Source organism: Anolis sagrei, chromosome 1 (genome assembly GCF_037176765.1).
Source record: "Anolis sagrei isolate rAnoSag1 chromosome 1, rAnoSag1.mat, whole genome shotgun sequence".
NCBI lineage: Eukaryota > Metazoa > Chordata > Lepidosauria > Squamata > Dactyloidae > Anolis > Anolis sagrei.
In genome coordinates this window covers 325,202,081-325,217,474 of record NC_090021.1, presented here as the reverse complement: position 1 = coordinate 325,217,474, position 15,394 = coordinate 325,202,081, and the positions used below count along the sequence as shown (strand labels likewise).

At 39.7% G+C, this 15,394-nt stretch overlaps 1 protein-coding gene across 1 annotated transcript in view; it reads right to left on the bottom strand.

Moving 5' to 3' along the window:
• The window catches only part of EXOC3L4 (exocyst complex component 3 like 4), a 69,185-nt gene that overhangs the window by 47,951 nt on the left and 5,840 nt on the right, over nucleotides 1-15,394 (bottom strand). Inside the window, exons 3-5 of the mRNA XM_060755105.2 lie at nucleotides 11,345-12,213; nucleotides 8,049-8,718; nucleotides 1,746-1,863 (exon numbers count right to left, since the gene is read on the bottom strand). Coding sequence (XP_060611088.2) covers nucleotides 1,746-1,863; nucleotides 8,049-8,718; nucleotides 11,345-12,213 — 1,657 coding nt within the window. The remainder of the gene's footprint in view (nucleotides 1-1,745; nucleotides 1,864-8,048; nucleotides 8,719-11,344; nucleotides 12,214-15,394) is intronic.

Genomic DNA, 15,394 nt, shown 5'->3' with positions numbered 1-15,394 from the left:
GCAGATTTGTTAGAAAGGCAATGCATTGTTTGGCACTGCCTGTTCAAAACCAAAAAAAATTGTGTGTACAATGGATCCTTTAAGAGGTCGTGTTGCCTGATGGAGTGAACTTGGAGCTATTGGTAATTAGGGCACCATACTGGCTCATGACGAGAAACTTCATTGTATGGCAGTGTAGATCCAGCCAAACTGAAACTTCCTAAAAGGCTGCTGGAAATACAATCATAACCCTTCCCTTCACTGAACTAATGTATTTTCAGTCATTTTATTCCCTGTATCTCCTGGAACAAGTGGTCTTGCATATTATTTGTCCCCACCCTACTTGTACTCTAACAATCCTGTGTGATAGTTTAAGTTGAGAAGTTGAAATTGGCTTTTGGTGACCACATGAGTTTATGGGGAAATGGGATTTGGGATTGCCATCCTGTAAATCTAGGATCCTAGAATTATACAGATGGAAGGGGTCTTCAGGAGTGATTTCATCCAAGCCTTTGGCAGTGCAGGAATCCAGAGATATATGATGCCTTTACTGTTCCATTTTGTGACTCCAACTTAAATAGGACATTATGAGGCTAGGGAAACAGAAGAAGGACTTAACTGTATGGCAACTCAATAGGGGTTACCCAGCAAAAACTGAGTGCTCCTCTCTTGTTGTGTGTACCTTCACATCACTTATGGAAATCCTAAAACAACCAGGCTGTGGTGCAGCTAGTTGGGAGCTAGCTGCATTAAATCACTACTGACCGAGAGGTCATGAGTTCAAAGCCAACCTGGGTCGAAGTGAGCTTCTGGCCAATAGTTGAGCTTGCTTTCGACCTATGCAGTCCCAAAAACAGTTGCATTTGTCAAGTAGGAAATTTAGGTATTGCTTTATGCAGGGAAGCTAATTTACGACACCATATAACCTTCCAGCAGCATGTAGAAGAATGAGGAAGTACTCCATCAAAGGACTCAGTGTCACAATGGACGGTGAAGCAGCAGCTCCCCCTGTGGCCGGAATCGAGCATACCCTCATGAAGCCGGAAAAGCTTGGGCACAGCTAGCATGTTAAATTGCCTCTGTGTCTGTCTATATATGTTGTATGTCTAACTGGCATTGAATGTTTGTCAAGTGTATGTGCATTGTAATCTGCCCTAAATTCCTTGTAGGGTGAAGAGGGCGAAATATAAATACTGTAAATAAATAAATAAATAAATAAACCTATCACAGGGGTATTTTTTGCAAGAATTGTTTGTCTTTGACTTCATATAAGGCTGAGAAAGTGTTCAAAGTGACCCTATGTGGAATATTCTAACCCTGTTCTTAGAATTGTAGTTCAGTGCTGAACATTCAGTTTGGACCCTCATTTACAAATTCATGGAACTGTCACAAGTCAACAGGTGACTTGAAGTCACAGACACACAACTTTGTCCAGGCAAAGTAGTGTTGCTAGTAGAAAGTGTCTTGGATCAGCATAATTCAGTTTCTCCACTAGCAGATCTTAACTAGCAGAGCAGTTCTGCTGACAGATTGTTGCCTCAAAAGATCTTTAAGACTAAGAAAGAGAAGAGAGGTCACAAGGGCATTTTTGCCAACATCTTGCAGACACATTTTTGTGCTATGTTTGCACTATAACTTCATTTTAAAGAGAGGTGGAAAATTCAATGCACCGGAACAAAGAAAAAAGGAACATGCTGTTTAACAGATTACAATTCCCCTTTCTTTGATTTAGCTAAGACTGAACAGGAAAGAAAATGAAGTATTACCTTGAGAGAATTTATGTAGTCCCTTTTCAGTTTATCCAAAATGCCCGGAGGTAACAAACTGGACAGGCCTTCTGTTGTTATTTCTGGTTTAAGATCCGGGTGCTCTAATAAATCTTCGCTTTAATAAAAAAAAGTAAAATTATATTTCTTGATGTACCTACATTATGAAACTGGTAGCTGTTGTCCTACCACCTACAATCATTTCCCTGCTTCGTTTTGTGAAAAGTGAATTAGAGAAGCCAAAAGTAGCCCTTGATTTTCTGTTTAAGGCTAAGGGAGAATCTACATCAGGCAACTTGAAACTGCAGCCCTTCAGCTGTTTGGGCCTCCAAGTCCCAGAAGCCCTAAGGGCTTGTTCAATTGTCAGGAATTCTGGGAGATGAAGACCCAAACAGCTGAAGGGCCACAGTTTGAGGATGCTTGATCTCCATGATATACAGTGACAGCAAATGCAAATCCCATCTTTTCTTGCCTCTGGAAGCTCTAGAGAATCTTGAGGCTTCACAGCAACCTGGATAATTGGGTCATTCTGATTTGGTCCAATTCCCTGCCCAGATGTGTTTATCCTTTATCTGTATTGATTAGTGCAAGGGAGGACATGTCACCCCCATATCACCACTGCTACTCCCCTCCAGCAGTAAACTGGTAGTGATTGGCCCCTTGAGACAGCACTGTCACATTCTCCTATTTGCAGAATGACCCACAATATAACCACAAATCATATCAAAATCCATAATTTGAAGTCAACACTCATATGTACTTGTGTATAAGTTGACTAGATATACTTGTGTATAAGTCAAGGGCAGGTATAAGAGCCAAAATTATGGATTTTGATATGACTTGCAGATAAGTCAAGCATTATCCCACAAAGAATTGAAAGCACCAGCAATGCCTTGCAGAGAGTAATCATCCCTTGCTGCCACCCAGGTGTTTAAAAAGGCCAGAAGTAGTGCCAGTGGTGGAGAGAGTAGAGGGGTTGCCGTATCTTCTAGATTAGTGGTTCCCAACCCGTGGGTCCGTGGATGATTTGGCCTTCAACTCCCAGAAATCCTAACAGCTGGTTAATTGGCTAGGATTTCTGGGAGTTGTCAGTCAAAACACCTGGAGACCCACTGGTTGAGAACCACTGTTCTAGATTGTCCCAGGACAGATTACGGTGTCATATTTTGCCACTCTACTCAAAGAAGGGGATGGTTTTGAGTTATCGTACAGAACTTACATTGACTCATGGATAAGTCAGTACAGGATTTTGTGTCCATTTTTTCACTAAACTTTCTAGACTTACTACCTTGTCTCACACACACAGCCGGAATCGCACATTGTGGCAATCCTAGCAGCGCCTGCCCAGGAGGCATGGGGTCCTATTGTCCTGCATTTTGCACCGTTCTGGCTTCCTCCCTCCCTCATTACATGGGAGGAAATGTCAGCTGGTCAGTTTATCCCATTGAGGGCAATGCAACACCTTGTGTTGCTGCCACTGGCTTTTTTTTCGGTGGCAACTCTGGTTCTGCCACAGTTTTGGCACAGAGCTGCCTCAGAAGTATTTCTCCCACATGTAGTGAGAGCCGATGGGCTCTGTAGCAAAGCTGCAGCACAACTGGAGTTATCGCCCAAATTTACCACATATGATGTGGTTGTTACACTGGTATATCAGTACGTTTGTACTCCTCATTCTTTTTTATTATTTAGAACAAGTACGTAGAGTATAGTATAACCACTTTTCCTCAAGAGGAAGTTTAGAAGATAACATAAGTGACTTTTACAGAACATATATTTTAACAATTTAGCAAAAAAGAGATTTAAAATTGCATATGTAATTGCTCTCATCTCCTACTTGTTTCCATCCATTTCCCACTATTTTCAACCCCTCCCCCTCCCTCTGGGAAGCGTCATACATTTCCTTTATTGTTCATTTGCCTTCAAATAAGGCTGAGAAAGTTTTCTGTTTGTTAGATTGTAAGGATAGTCTGGTTTAATATTTTATATTTTCTATTGCCCTTAGCCTTGGTTATCAGTTTTCCCCATTTCTCTTCCTATTTCCCTTTGGGGTATCCATCACTCCAAAAGGTTTTCAATGTGCTGCTCTTACTCGAACTGCAACCCAGGTGTTTGCAACTGATGGGCAAATTCTAGCCCCCCAAATGTTTCTTCTTACAGTTCATGGTGATCAAACTGAACTTCTAATAGAGTGCCCTTCAAACAAAAAACTAGCCTCTGCAAAGTCGATTACTGACCATGCTAAGTTCAGGGCACCCTGTTCTGGCACACATTTAGAATAAACCTGAAGCAGACTTAAACAATTTGTCTGACCCATCAGTTGAATGCAGCCCACACAAATAATATTTCGGGACACAGTAACCTCTTGTTTGTGCTGCCTGGAAGGAAGAACAAAATGGGTTGCTGTCTGTGTTATTTGGTCAGAAAGGGAAATCGCTACTAGTGCCAATAAACAAATTCCCTCCTGGGTAAAATAGTAATTAGTCAAAGGGGAGATATTTATTGGGCGTTCATGGAAGGAAGGAAATGTTTAACATCCCTCAACAAGGACGTGGACTATTCAATTCCTGATATCCCCAGAGATCCTATTTTTAAGAAGATGCAGGAATATTTTAATATATAATGTCTGCCTTATATTTTACAGTTTACTGCCTTCCCTGATAATTTTAAAGCACATATCTACAAACACATTTGATGCACTACATTGAACATGGGGTTTAATGGAACATGAATTTCGTTCTGATTTAGATCTTGTTCCAACATTACTATCCATATTCAGATGATGCCCAATTGAAAAAGGTACTTATTTCCCCAATCCACATGCCACAACTTGATAATTAAAATGGATCGAAGCATTAGGCTGCACCACATGCTTCTGATTTCGCCTGGAAATGTTTCCTAGCAGATGCGGAGCTTTGCAAAATGTCTCTTCTGTGTTGGGATGGGAGGGTGAATGGGGAGGATAAAGGTTCCTCAGAATCGAATTGGAAAGTGAGCCTTAACAATTTATCAGCAGAACAATTCAATAAGGAAGGTGGGAAGGAGTTGCTGAACTCAGCCACGGAATCACGTGGTCCCGGCATTCTCTTAACTTCTTCCCATTTGCCTTTTCTGAATACAATGCATTTTGCTGATGCCCTGGCAATTTTCACTGGCGTCATTTCAAATGGGAAACTGGAGATAAGCGAGCTGTATCCAAAGCTTCCTGTCTCCTAACTCATGCCAAGTTTTTTTTAAGGCAGGGGAAGAATGATATTTGAAAATTTGAAAGTGGCTTACTGTATATATGTATGTGTATGTCTAGAAATTTCTGTGAAAAATTAATCTCCAAAAACTGAGCCAGCATATCCAGAGGTCATGTAAATACTTCCTCTTAACAGTTATCAAAAAGGATCAGCCTCCTTTTCTGAGTAGAGTGTCAAAAGGTTAAGACCTTAGTTAATCACAGGAAAATCTAAAAGAAACACTGACCTCTCTCCACTGTGGATTCATCTACGCTGAAGAATTTATGTAGTTTGATACTACAGTAGAGTCTCACTTATCCAACATAAATGGGCCAGTAGAACGTTGGCGAAGCAAAAATGTTGGATAATGAGGAGGGAAAAGCCTATTAAACATCAAATTAAGTTATGATTTTACAAATTAAGCACCAAAACATCATGTTTTACAACAAATCGACAAAAAAGCAGTTCAATACATGGTAACATTATGTAGTAATTATTGTATTTACGAATTTAGCACCAAAACATCACAATGTATTGTAACAGCTGTGGGTCCAGGCAGGAGGCAGACTGCGTTGGATAATACAGAATGTTGGATGAGCAAAGGTTGGATAAGCGAGACTCTACTGTACTTTAATTACCATGGCTCAATTCTATGGGATCCTGCAAATTGTACTTACAGAATTACGGAAATAATTTCCATGATTCCATAACATTGAGACAGATCAGTTAAAATAATGTTAATCTGCATTGATTCTACAATGTAGATGCAGCCTAAGATAAATGGAGACCCAGCATTTGTTTGGGCCTCCCCATGTCCTTGTCATCTTGCATTATTATGATTGCAGGTCATTGTAAAAATTGTATTCTAAAGGCATTTGATTCTATCTGAATTTGAAAGCTAATTCAGTCCTAGTTAGTACTTGGATGGGAGACACCAGTGTAGATCAAGTGCTTTTGGCAATATTTTAGAGGAAGTAACTGGCAAAACGACCTCTGATTATTACTTGCCTAAGAAGATCGTATGGATTTCATGGAGTTGCAATGAGTCAATAAGGAACTTGAAGACACATATATAAAAATGGATTCACACAAGTCACTACTGCAGACATCCATGAGCCAGCATATCCAGAGGTCATGTAAATACTTCCTCTTAACAGTTATCAAAAAGGATCAGCCATGACAAATATAAGACAAGAATGAATATCTGGAGCACAGAAGTCATGGTAGTTGAGCAAGAAGTTCTGTCATGCTCACACACATACTTCTGCATAATTCACACAATGGTCAGCTTTTTGTAAGAATATTAAGATCCTTGTTTATAAAGCTATTGTCCTCCCAACTATTGTATGCCTGCAAAGCTTGGACCATCCACAAACATCCCTCTTGATTTCTGGAAAGATTCCATCAGTGTTGCTTTCAAAAAAAAAATCCTGCAAATCTCTTGAGGCAACAAGTGGACAAAAGTCTGCATTCTGGAAGATGCAAAGACCACCAGCACTGAAGCCAATATTCTCCACCATCAACTTCTCTGGACTTGCCATGTTGTCTGAAAGCCAAATCACTCCCAAAGCAGTTACTTTATTCTCAACTCAAGAATTAAAAACGGAATGTTAGTAGACAGCAAAAGAGATTTAAAGATGGGCTTAAAGCTTTAAAATGTAGTATAAATATCAAGAACTAGGAAGCCCTGGCATTCCAGCATTCTTACTAGAGGTCAGCTGCTACCAAAGGCGCTATGGATTTTGAGGAGGCACAAATAGAGGGAAAAAGGAAGAAACATGCTGAGGGAAAGGAGCATCAAGCAAACCCTTACTGTGATTGCCTTCCATCTGAAAATCTATGTCCTCATTGTGAAGACCATGTGGATCCAAACAGGTCTCTATAGACAATTACAGAACCATTCCCAAGATTCTATCCTTAGAAGACAATTATACTCTGCCACAAGTGATCACTTATATAGATAGCCACCAGCAAAAAGAAAAGCCACTACATCATTCTTGGTGGATAGCTGTCCAGAAAGTAATGCCTGAGTAATGCTCAGATTCATTGACCTATTGACATAGGAATAATCCTGGAAAAACAGGATTCTAACCTAGAATAATCCTGGAAAAACAGGGTTCTGACCCAATATTGACACCAATCCAGCCAATGGAACTCTAGTTGAAACAAACCAATAGGATTCAGACCAGAATGTATCAATGCTGCAGTTATAGCCTTTTGCTTCCAGTTTAACTAGCACGACTTCATCCTACAGATTCCCAGGATAGTAGATTGATGAAATGACTTCAATACTAGTGAGCTGTACTGCTTTAGTTCAAGGAAGAGGATTAGACCTCTCTAGCAAAGTTAAACCTAACTACCTCATGAAACTTCAGAATTTCAAGACTTCATAGCATGTCATCTTAGCAGTTGAAGTAGCATCGAACTTTTGTAAGGATGCAGAGTAAATACATTTCTCATTAACATCTGTGGGTAGAAGGTGTACCAGGAGGGAAGCTACAAGAATGGGGGGGGGGGATTGAGAACATTTTCTCCCAGTGTGGTTTGTGCCCCCCACAAATGAACTTTCCTTCAGTTTCTAAATTTCTAGCAATGCAACAACCTAGAACTTCTGTAGACCATATGATGTATTTCATTGTTTCTAAAGTGTACTTTTTTACTTTTTCCTATATACACATTTCAAAAAACAAAGTGCATCTTAGAATTGTAGGTTTACACGCACACACACATATATATTCTACTAGTGGTATTGAAATCATTGTGAGTCTTAGAATCAATTAAATGTGGTACTTTAGATATCCAAGGCACAAACAAAGTGACCGAGGGAATGCAATCACTTCAAATGTCTGAGTTTTAGAAGGGAATGATTTTCATTGTCTGAAAGATATTTTCATGGGGGAGGAGAATTCTCATTTTGAGGAGCAAATGCCCAATTTTGCTTCTCCTCGTCCCCCAATAGCAACACTCTTGTAGAAGAACAGCAATAGAGAGGACTACATCTAGCTTGGTTCACCTTATACTAGCTTTTCCAAACATAGAATGATTGCAGAAAGCTAAAGAGTTTAAAGAATAGAAAACTAACCTGTAGTATACGTGAATGACCCAATTGAGCAATGCATGGAATTGCCTGAACTCTAGGCAGCTCGCTTCCTTTTCCAGAATGCTTTGTAAGCACAAAGAGAGAGTTTCATGGAAAACTTTCAGGTATGTATCACATACATGGTAATCATGTGGATAGAATTTTTGTATGTAGTGCTTGATATTTAACAAGTCATCTCTTATGACTGTTTTGAGAAAACCTAAATATACAGACAGCCAAGATGGATTGTCTTCTTTCAGTGGGATGGGTACTTTATGGATTCTCGTTTTCACACTGTCTTTAATGGCTCTTTCCCAAAGTTTTCTCCAATTTCTGGCTAACCCAAGTTGCTTCACAGGGTCAAGAGGCACAGGGATAGTTATTGCCCCAGCATGAATCTTTTCCTCCTCTTCAATTAAAGCCACCATCTCTGGGATTAATTTCTTCATCTCCACACTGGGAAGGTCCAATGTTTTTTCCACAATCTGTTGGATTTTTTTAGAGAGGGAATCATAGAGTAAATTAACATCTTTTGCTCTTCTGGTGTCTTCTTTGGAGACATCTTCACATTTCTTGGCATCTCTTTCAGACAGGAGTTGTATTTCCAAAACTTTGATATTTTTAAAAGCCTCCAAAAGCTGATTTTCCTGGATAATTCCAAGTATTTCCAGCACTAAGAAAACAAGAGGGGGCAGAGAGAAAAGGAGCATGAGAACATAAAACGCTTGGAATGGTATCACGTTCGTTCAGATAACAAAAGACTGGGGACACCATAAGAAGAGAAATAAAAGATCATTTTCAAAGACTAAAGCAATGAACTTGAGCTGTTTTCTTTTGGAAAGTGCCTTAGATGGCTCTTGGATTGTGTCTTCTTTGACAAGTAATGGAACATATAACGAGAAATCAGGTGTTAGTAGTAGTAATAATAATAATAATAATAATAATAATAATAATAATAATTTATTTGTATTCCACCCTATCTCCCCGAGGGGACTCAGGGCAGATTCCAACATAACAACGGCAAACATTAAATGCCTTCGTAAAATAAACAAATAGTGACATAAAATCCCAGATAAACCCTGCATATGAAAATAATATTAAAACTTAACATCAAATTAAAGTCTAACATCAGTAAATTAAACCATTAACGGTACCAGACAGGAAATAAGAATGGAAAACCAAACAGTGACAATGCAGCCAATAAGCAGATAGTTTTTGAACTAGAGTAACCTAGAGCTTATTATTATGCTAAAATGCATGCCCAGGGAAGAGATGTTAATATATGGTCACTCCCCATGATTATTATAGAATGTGACTATTAATATGCATGCGCAAAGATATATGAGCTTTTAGCAATGATGTAATGTGATGCAGATGCAAACAGTGATGACTATTCTTCTAATTTTCATAAGAAAAGATATATATCTACCTCCTGTTATGCTGGCAGTATGCCTGTTTTGGAAAATATTCCTTTCACATAGAGAGAAATAAAAGAGGGTTGGATTTCCTCTCTAATGTGTTTGCTAAAATGCAATGTCCAGAAGCTGGAATATTCATAGTAGTACATGACATTAGAATCATAGAATCATAGAATCAAAGAGTTGGAAGAGACCTCATGGGCCATCCAGTCCAACCCCCTGCCAAGAAGCAGGAATATTGCATTTAAATCACCCCTGACAGATGGTCATCCAGCCTCTGTTTAAAAGCTTCCAAAGAAGAAGCCTCCACCACACTCCGGGGCAGAGAGTCCCACTGAACGGCTCTCATAGTTAAGAAATTCATCCTAATGTTCACATGGAAACTCCTTTTTTTGTAGTTTTGAAGCCATTGTTCCGCATCCTAGTCTCCAGGGCAGCAGAAAACAAGTTTGCTCCCTCCTCCCTATGACTTTCTCTCACATATTTATACATTAGTGCATTTGTGAATTGCAACAATACTCAACCAGATGTGCAAAGGTGAAATGTTGTGTGTTTTGCTATCTGATGGACATCACTCTGCTCCTCCTAACAGACATCTCAACTTACCATTTGAGGCATTTTGTGGGGCGGATGGGGGAATAGAGTTGGGGCTGGCCATGTGCACAGCCTGAAAACAATTTAGTTCAAGTGGCAGCAGCTGGCATGGAAGTTATTGGCAGCATTCCATGAGATCAAGCCACTGGGGTTAGGTGCTATTGTTCTGGGGAAGGGGGAGGCTGACCTGAGTGAAAACACCTCAATAGGTCAGCCTTCAGATTATTTAACCCTCTGCTGTATTCTCTGCAGGGCCTTTGATTTCTATCTACCCTATGTAGTATGTTTTACCACTATATCACAGCTTAGAGGGTGGTTGGCATGGTTCTGGATCAAGGAAGTGGAACTGCTATGCCTGAGAAAAATAAGTGGCATCTTAGGTGGGGGACTCAGGGGATATACAGTGAAGACAGCTTAGGTGGCCAGGCTACTTTATGGCATCTCCTTGTGGAAACGAAGGCCATATAATAGGGGGCTTGTCTCTCAAACTGTAGCTTCCATTGTCATCCCAAGGCTCTGGCTTGGATCTTTGTGGGTCCATTGATCAACAGGCAGGTTGGTTGATGCCTGGATCCAGAAACCATGTGGTAAAGCCAACCCTATTCCAGCTGTAAACAAAAGAATGGTTTGATGAATGTTTTGTTATTCACTGAAGGACATCACTCAATCCACACAAGGTACCATCACCCCGAAAAAGGCCTCTCTGCAACATTCAGCAGTAATGTCCCATAAACGTACTGTTGACTTGATTTATAGTGCTGATGTTATCTAGAATGATGGAAATATTGCTCAACCCAGTTTCACAGGTTTGTCCTATTATGGTAAATATAGCATACTTTATTATACAGATTGTGCATCCCTTATCCAGAATTCCAAAATCTGATATACTCCAAAATCCAAAATTATCAACATGGATGGATGAGATAGTGATACATTTGCTTTGTGATGGTTCAATGTACACAAATGTTGTGTCATGCATATTTTTATAAAACAAAATATAAAATCACCATCAGGCTATATGTATGAGATATACACAAAACGTAAATGAATTATGAGTTTATACTTGGGTTGTTTCCAAAATATCTTATTATATGCCATATGTATATGCAAATACATGTATGCCAAAATCTGGAAATATCAGAAATCCAAAACACTTTTAATCCTAATAAGTACTCAACCTGTACTCACAAAAGAATGCTTACTCAAAGTTGCTGTTCCAGCATCTATGTTTTCTCATGTATCTCAGAACAACCTAACCAATAGGTAAAAGAAACATTAGTTTCTTACCAGACAGTGGTTCCCTCAAAACACCTTCTTCTTCAAGCTCCTCATTCTTTTTGGGATGGCTGTTGCTTGCTTTCTTGGCCTGGCCGTTATCTTTTCCTCTCAATGAAAAACGTTTATTGAATTTTGATGCAGTTGTAGCTGGTGTTTTCCCTGTGCCAGGCCACCAGGTCATAAAGGTATGCCTTCTTGGAAGGCTGTAGATGACAGTTTTGGATTCAGTATCTGACAGATTGTTCAAGGGTGGAGAAGTTGTAGGAAGACAATTGTCATTCTCACTCTGCTTGCATTTCACCAGAAGTTCTTGTTCCGATGGCAGCTCTGTTTTCTCGTTGTTTCCCATTATTTCTGTCTTATTCTCATCCATCTCCACTTTAACCAACTCATCTTTGGAAGATGATAGTATAGTCTCCCTGAAGTTGAAAATTAGACTGTGATCCTTGGATAATGTTTCTGGCTCATTTTCCTCTTCATTCTGTAAAGACAAAGAAGTTTTAATATGATCACTACTATCTTCTCCCTCCATACATTTTTCTGTCAACGATGAAGCCAACAACAACTCAGTTTTCCCTTCTGCTTCTTTCTTCTTTTCACCCATCTTAGTTTCAGTTGAGTTCTCCTTGACAGATGTTACCACACCCTTTCTGAAGCTCAGCATGGATTTGAGGGTCCTGGTGAGTGTTTTTGACTCATTTGTCCCTTGGATGTTGAAAGGTTGAGAATTTGGGGGAAGACCGCAACCATCTTCACTTTGTATGTGTTTTGCTGGAAATTCTGGCTCTGATGACAACTTTGTTTTCTCGTCAATCACTTCCATTTCTATTTTATTTTCATCCAGTTTAGCTTCACAAATGACAACACGGAAGTAGTCACTGCAGTTATTGGGGGAGAAATCAAAGTTATGAAATGTAATGTTATAGAGGGTGAGATTGAAGAGCATAACAATAACAAGGAGACTCAAAAACATACTGAAAGCAGACCTAAAATACAAAGAAAAGGGCAGCTGTGTGAATTTATTGTTCCCAAGACTGTTTTTTGAGCATCTTGGATTAAGCAGAAGTTGCATACTCCTCAGTAGCTTTATTTTTATTTTTCCTTTGTAAAGGTTTAGAACCAAATTGGGGTTGCTGATCCCTTAAAAAACAGGTTAGACATTAAGTCCAGCTGTGTCCAACTTTGGAGGTTGGTGCTCATCTCCATTTCTAAGCTGAAGAGCCAGTGTTGTCCATAGACACCTCCAAGGTCATGTGGCCGGCATGACTGCATGGAGCACCATTACCTTCCCGCCAGAGTGGTACCTATTGAGCTACTGACATTTGCATGTTTTTGAACTGCCAGGTTGGCAGAAGCTTGGCCTAACAGCGAGAGCGCATACCACTCCCTGGATTCAAACCGCTGACCTTTCAGTCAGCAAGTTCAGCAGCTCAGCAGTTTAACCCACTGCACCACCGGGGGCTCCTATTATATCATATTACACATTTATTATTATTGACTTTATTTTTAAGTCACCTTTCTCCTGATATGGGAACCCAAGGTAGATGGCAACAAACATAAAACAATTCATATTAAAACAAATTAAAAATACATCAAACTCTTTAAAAAAAAACAATTGAACCATTTGTGTCATTAAAATCTATAAATATTAAAATATTACATCAATCTCCACACCCCAAAATCCCAATCGCACAGTTCTTTTTTCTTCTCTTAATTGTGGGAGGAGGGATTCAGATAAAAATTGGAGATGCATTTGCTAAACACAACTGACTCAAAGTATGAAACCAGGCCTTTGGACGTAGCAGCACTTTGGTTATGGAATTGAATTGGAATGGCATTACAGCTTTGACAAAATGCTTTTAACTGCTTTTAACTTAACAATTTATCTATTGTTTTAAACTGTTGCTATATTATTGTTTGCTTATATGTATGGCCTCGAATTGTTGCCGAGTGTAGGCTGTCCTGAGTTCCCCTTCTGGGGCTGAGAAGGACGGGATAGAAATATTACAAATAATAAATAAATAAAAGTGTGATCTGGAAGCCACACTTGCCTTTGAGGTCAGTAGCTGGAACTTTCTAATGTGAAGCCATTGCCTTTTGAAACTTACAGTCTCGGCAGCCCTTGTATGGCCAGCTTGATATTGTACCCTTCCTCTGCCCTTGCATTCCTGAAGATGGCTTGGCTTGAAGACCAATTACTCATCATTGACAGTCATTCATTGCAGCAGAGCTTCTTCAACATTATTTTGCTCGCAACCCTTATTTAACCAAGAAATTTTTGCATGACCACAGGTATATAGGTATACAGAATAAACACAAAATCAAACATTTACAGAAAATAATTCAGCATTTGAAAGGTTTGCTAAGCAGGCTGATTTACCTTCTTTTGGAGTACAGTCGAAGCATTTTTCTGTAGACTCCACTGTGAATACTACACATTGCTGCTAACAAATTTGTGTAAATGGGTAGCGTTCAGAGACCTTTTACTGTTGCCAATTTTTTTGTAACCCCAACATTGAGCTAAGGGGGTCAGATTTGGGGTCAAGACCCATAGTTTAAGAAGCAGGGCATTACATAACCTCCAATTGTTCTGATTTGGTAGGGAAGGTCCTTATTTATCCTCTGTTGTCCCACTTTTTCAGCTGCTTTGCAAATGTCAGCTTTAATTGGTGTGAACAGAGTTCAAAGAGCAAAAGTAGTTTGAACTCAATTAACTCAACAGGTTAGAAGAGAAGAGGGTGGACTCTTGCCCTTTGTAAGCAAAATCAAATGAATGCAGCCTCTCCAATCTGGTGTGTTTTCCCTCATTACTAGTTTCTGCCATCTTGACCACACTCTGATATTGCTTGGTGAAATGTACCCTAGTTTTCACCTGTGAATGTTAGAGACTATGAGGCCAAAAGAGCCACTCAATAAAACTGCATGAACTGTTCTGCACAAACCAAGAAATACAATATGATTTCCATATTCACTGGCCTGGTCTCCAGTATTTTATTTCTCCACAACTGACAAAATAGGATTTCTCCAGGCATTTCTACTATCTCCAGCATGACTGAATGATACTATTGAGCCAGAAGTCCTTCATTTCAATAGGCTTCATTCTTATCTGTGGTTTTGCCTGCCCACACAAAGTCTGGAAACATATCTCCCCTGGATATGGGATATACTGTACAGCAGCAGTTCTCAAAGTGGGCTCCGTGGAGTCCTTGGGGCTCCGCAAAGCATACTGCGGGGCTCTGTCGTTCACTCCCCCCTTCTTTCTCCCCCCTCTAAGATTTCCCTCCTCTTTCCTGCTTCTCCTCCTTCTCCCGCCTCCCTCTACCCCAAAAGCTTTCCCTCCCGCCTCCCTTACTACCCAGATCCTTTCCCCTTGCCTTTCTTGCTTCCAAAATCCTATTTCCCTCCCACCTCTCAAAGGATGCTTTTATTGTGCTGTTCATGCATGTCAAAAGGGAATGAACTGGATGTCCCCCGGGCTTCTGCTATTATTATTATTATTATTATTATTATTATTATTATTATTTTGCTGGAGGTCCTTTGTGCTTTTTCTGCATGCCAGAAGAGAGTTGGACTGGATAGCCCTAGGGGTAGCTCCTATTATTATTATTATTATTATTATTATTATTATTATTATTACAATGGCTAGAGACATCTATTGGGAGTACTTCAATTGTGCTTTTCCTGCATGGCAGAAAAAGTTTGGACTGGATGCATATAATATATAAACATTTCTTGGGGCTCCAAAAAAAAAAAAAAACACCTTTGGTTCTCGGGGCTAAAAAAGTTTGAGAACTCCTGTTGTATAACAGGCTCTAGAATCTTGTGCAATGTATGGCATTTCTTAGCCAATGTATCAGCATACTTTCCAAGGGTTTACAGACAAAAACTGGGACATGTGGCCAAGCAAAACCAGATTGTAGTCAAGTGGGCAAAAAATTGGAATGGGAAAGAACAGAAAAGTCAGAGATGAGACATTTGCCTTTAAAATCTCTCAGTTTCTGCTTCTTTCCACTTCCCGCCCAGTTTTCACCTCTGAAATGTCTCAAGGTATGTATTACT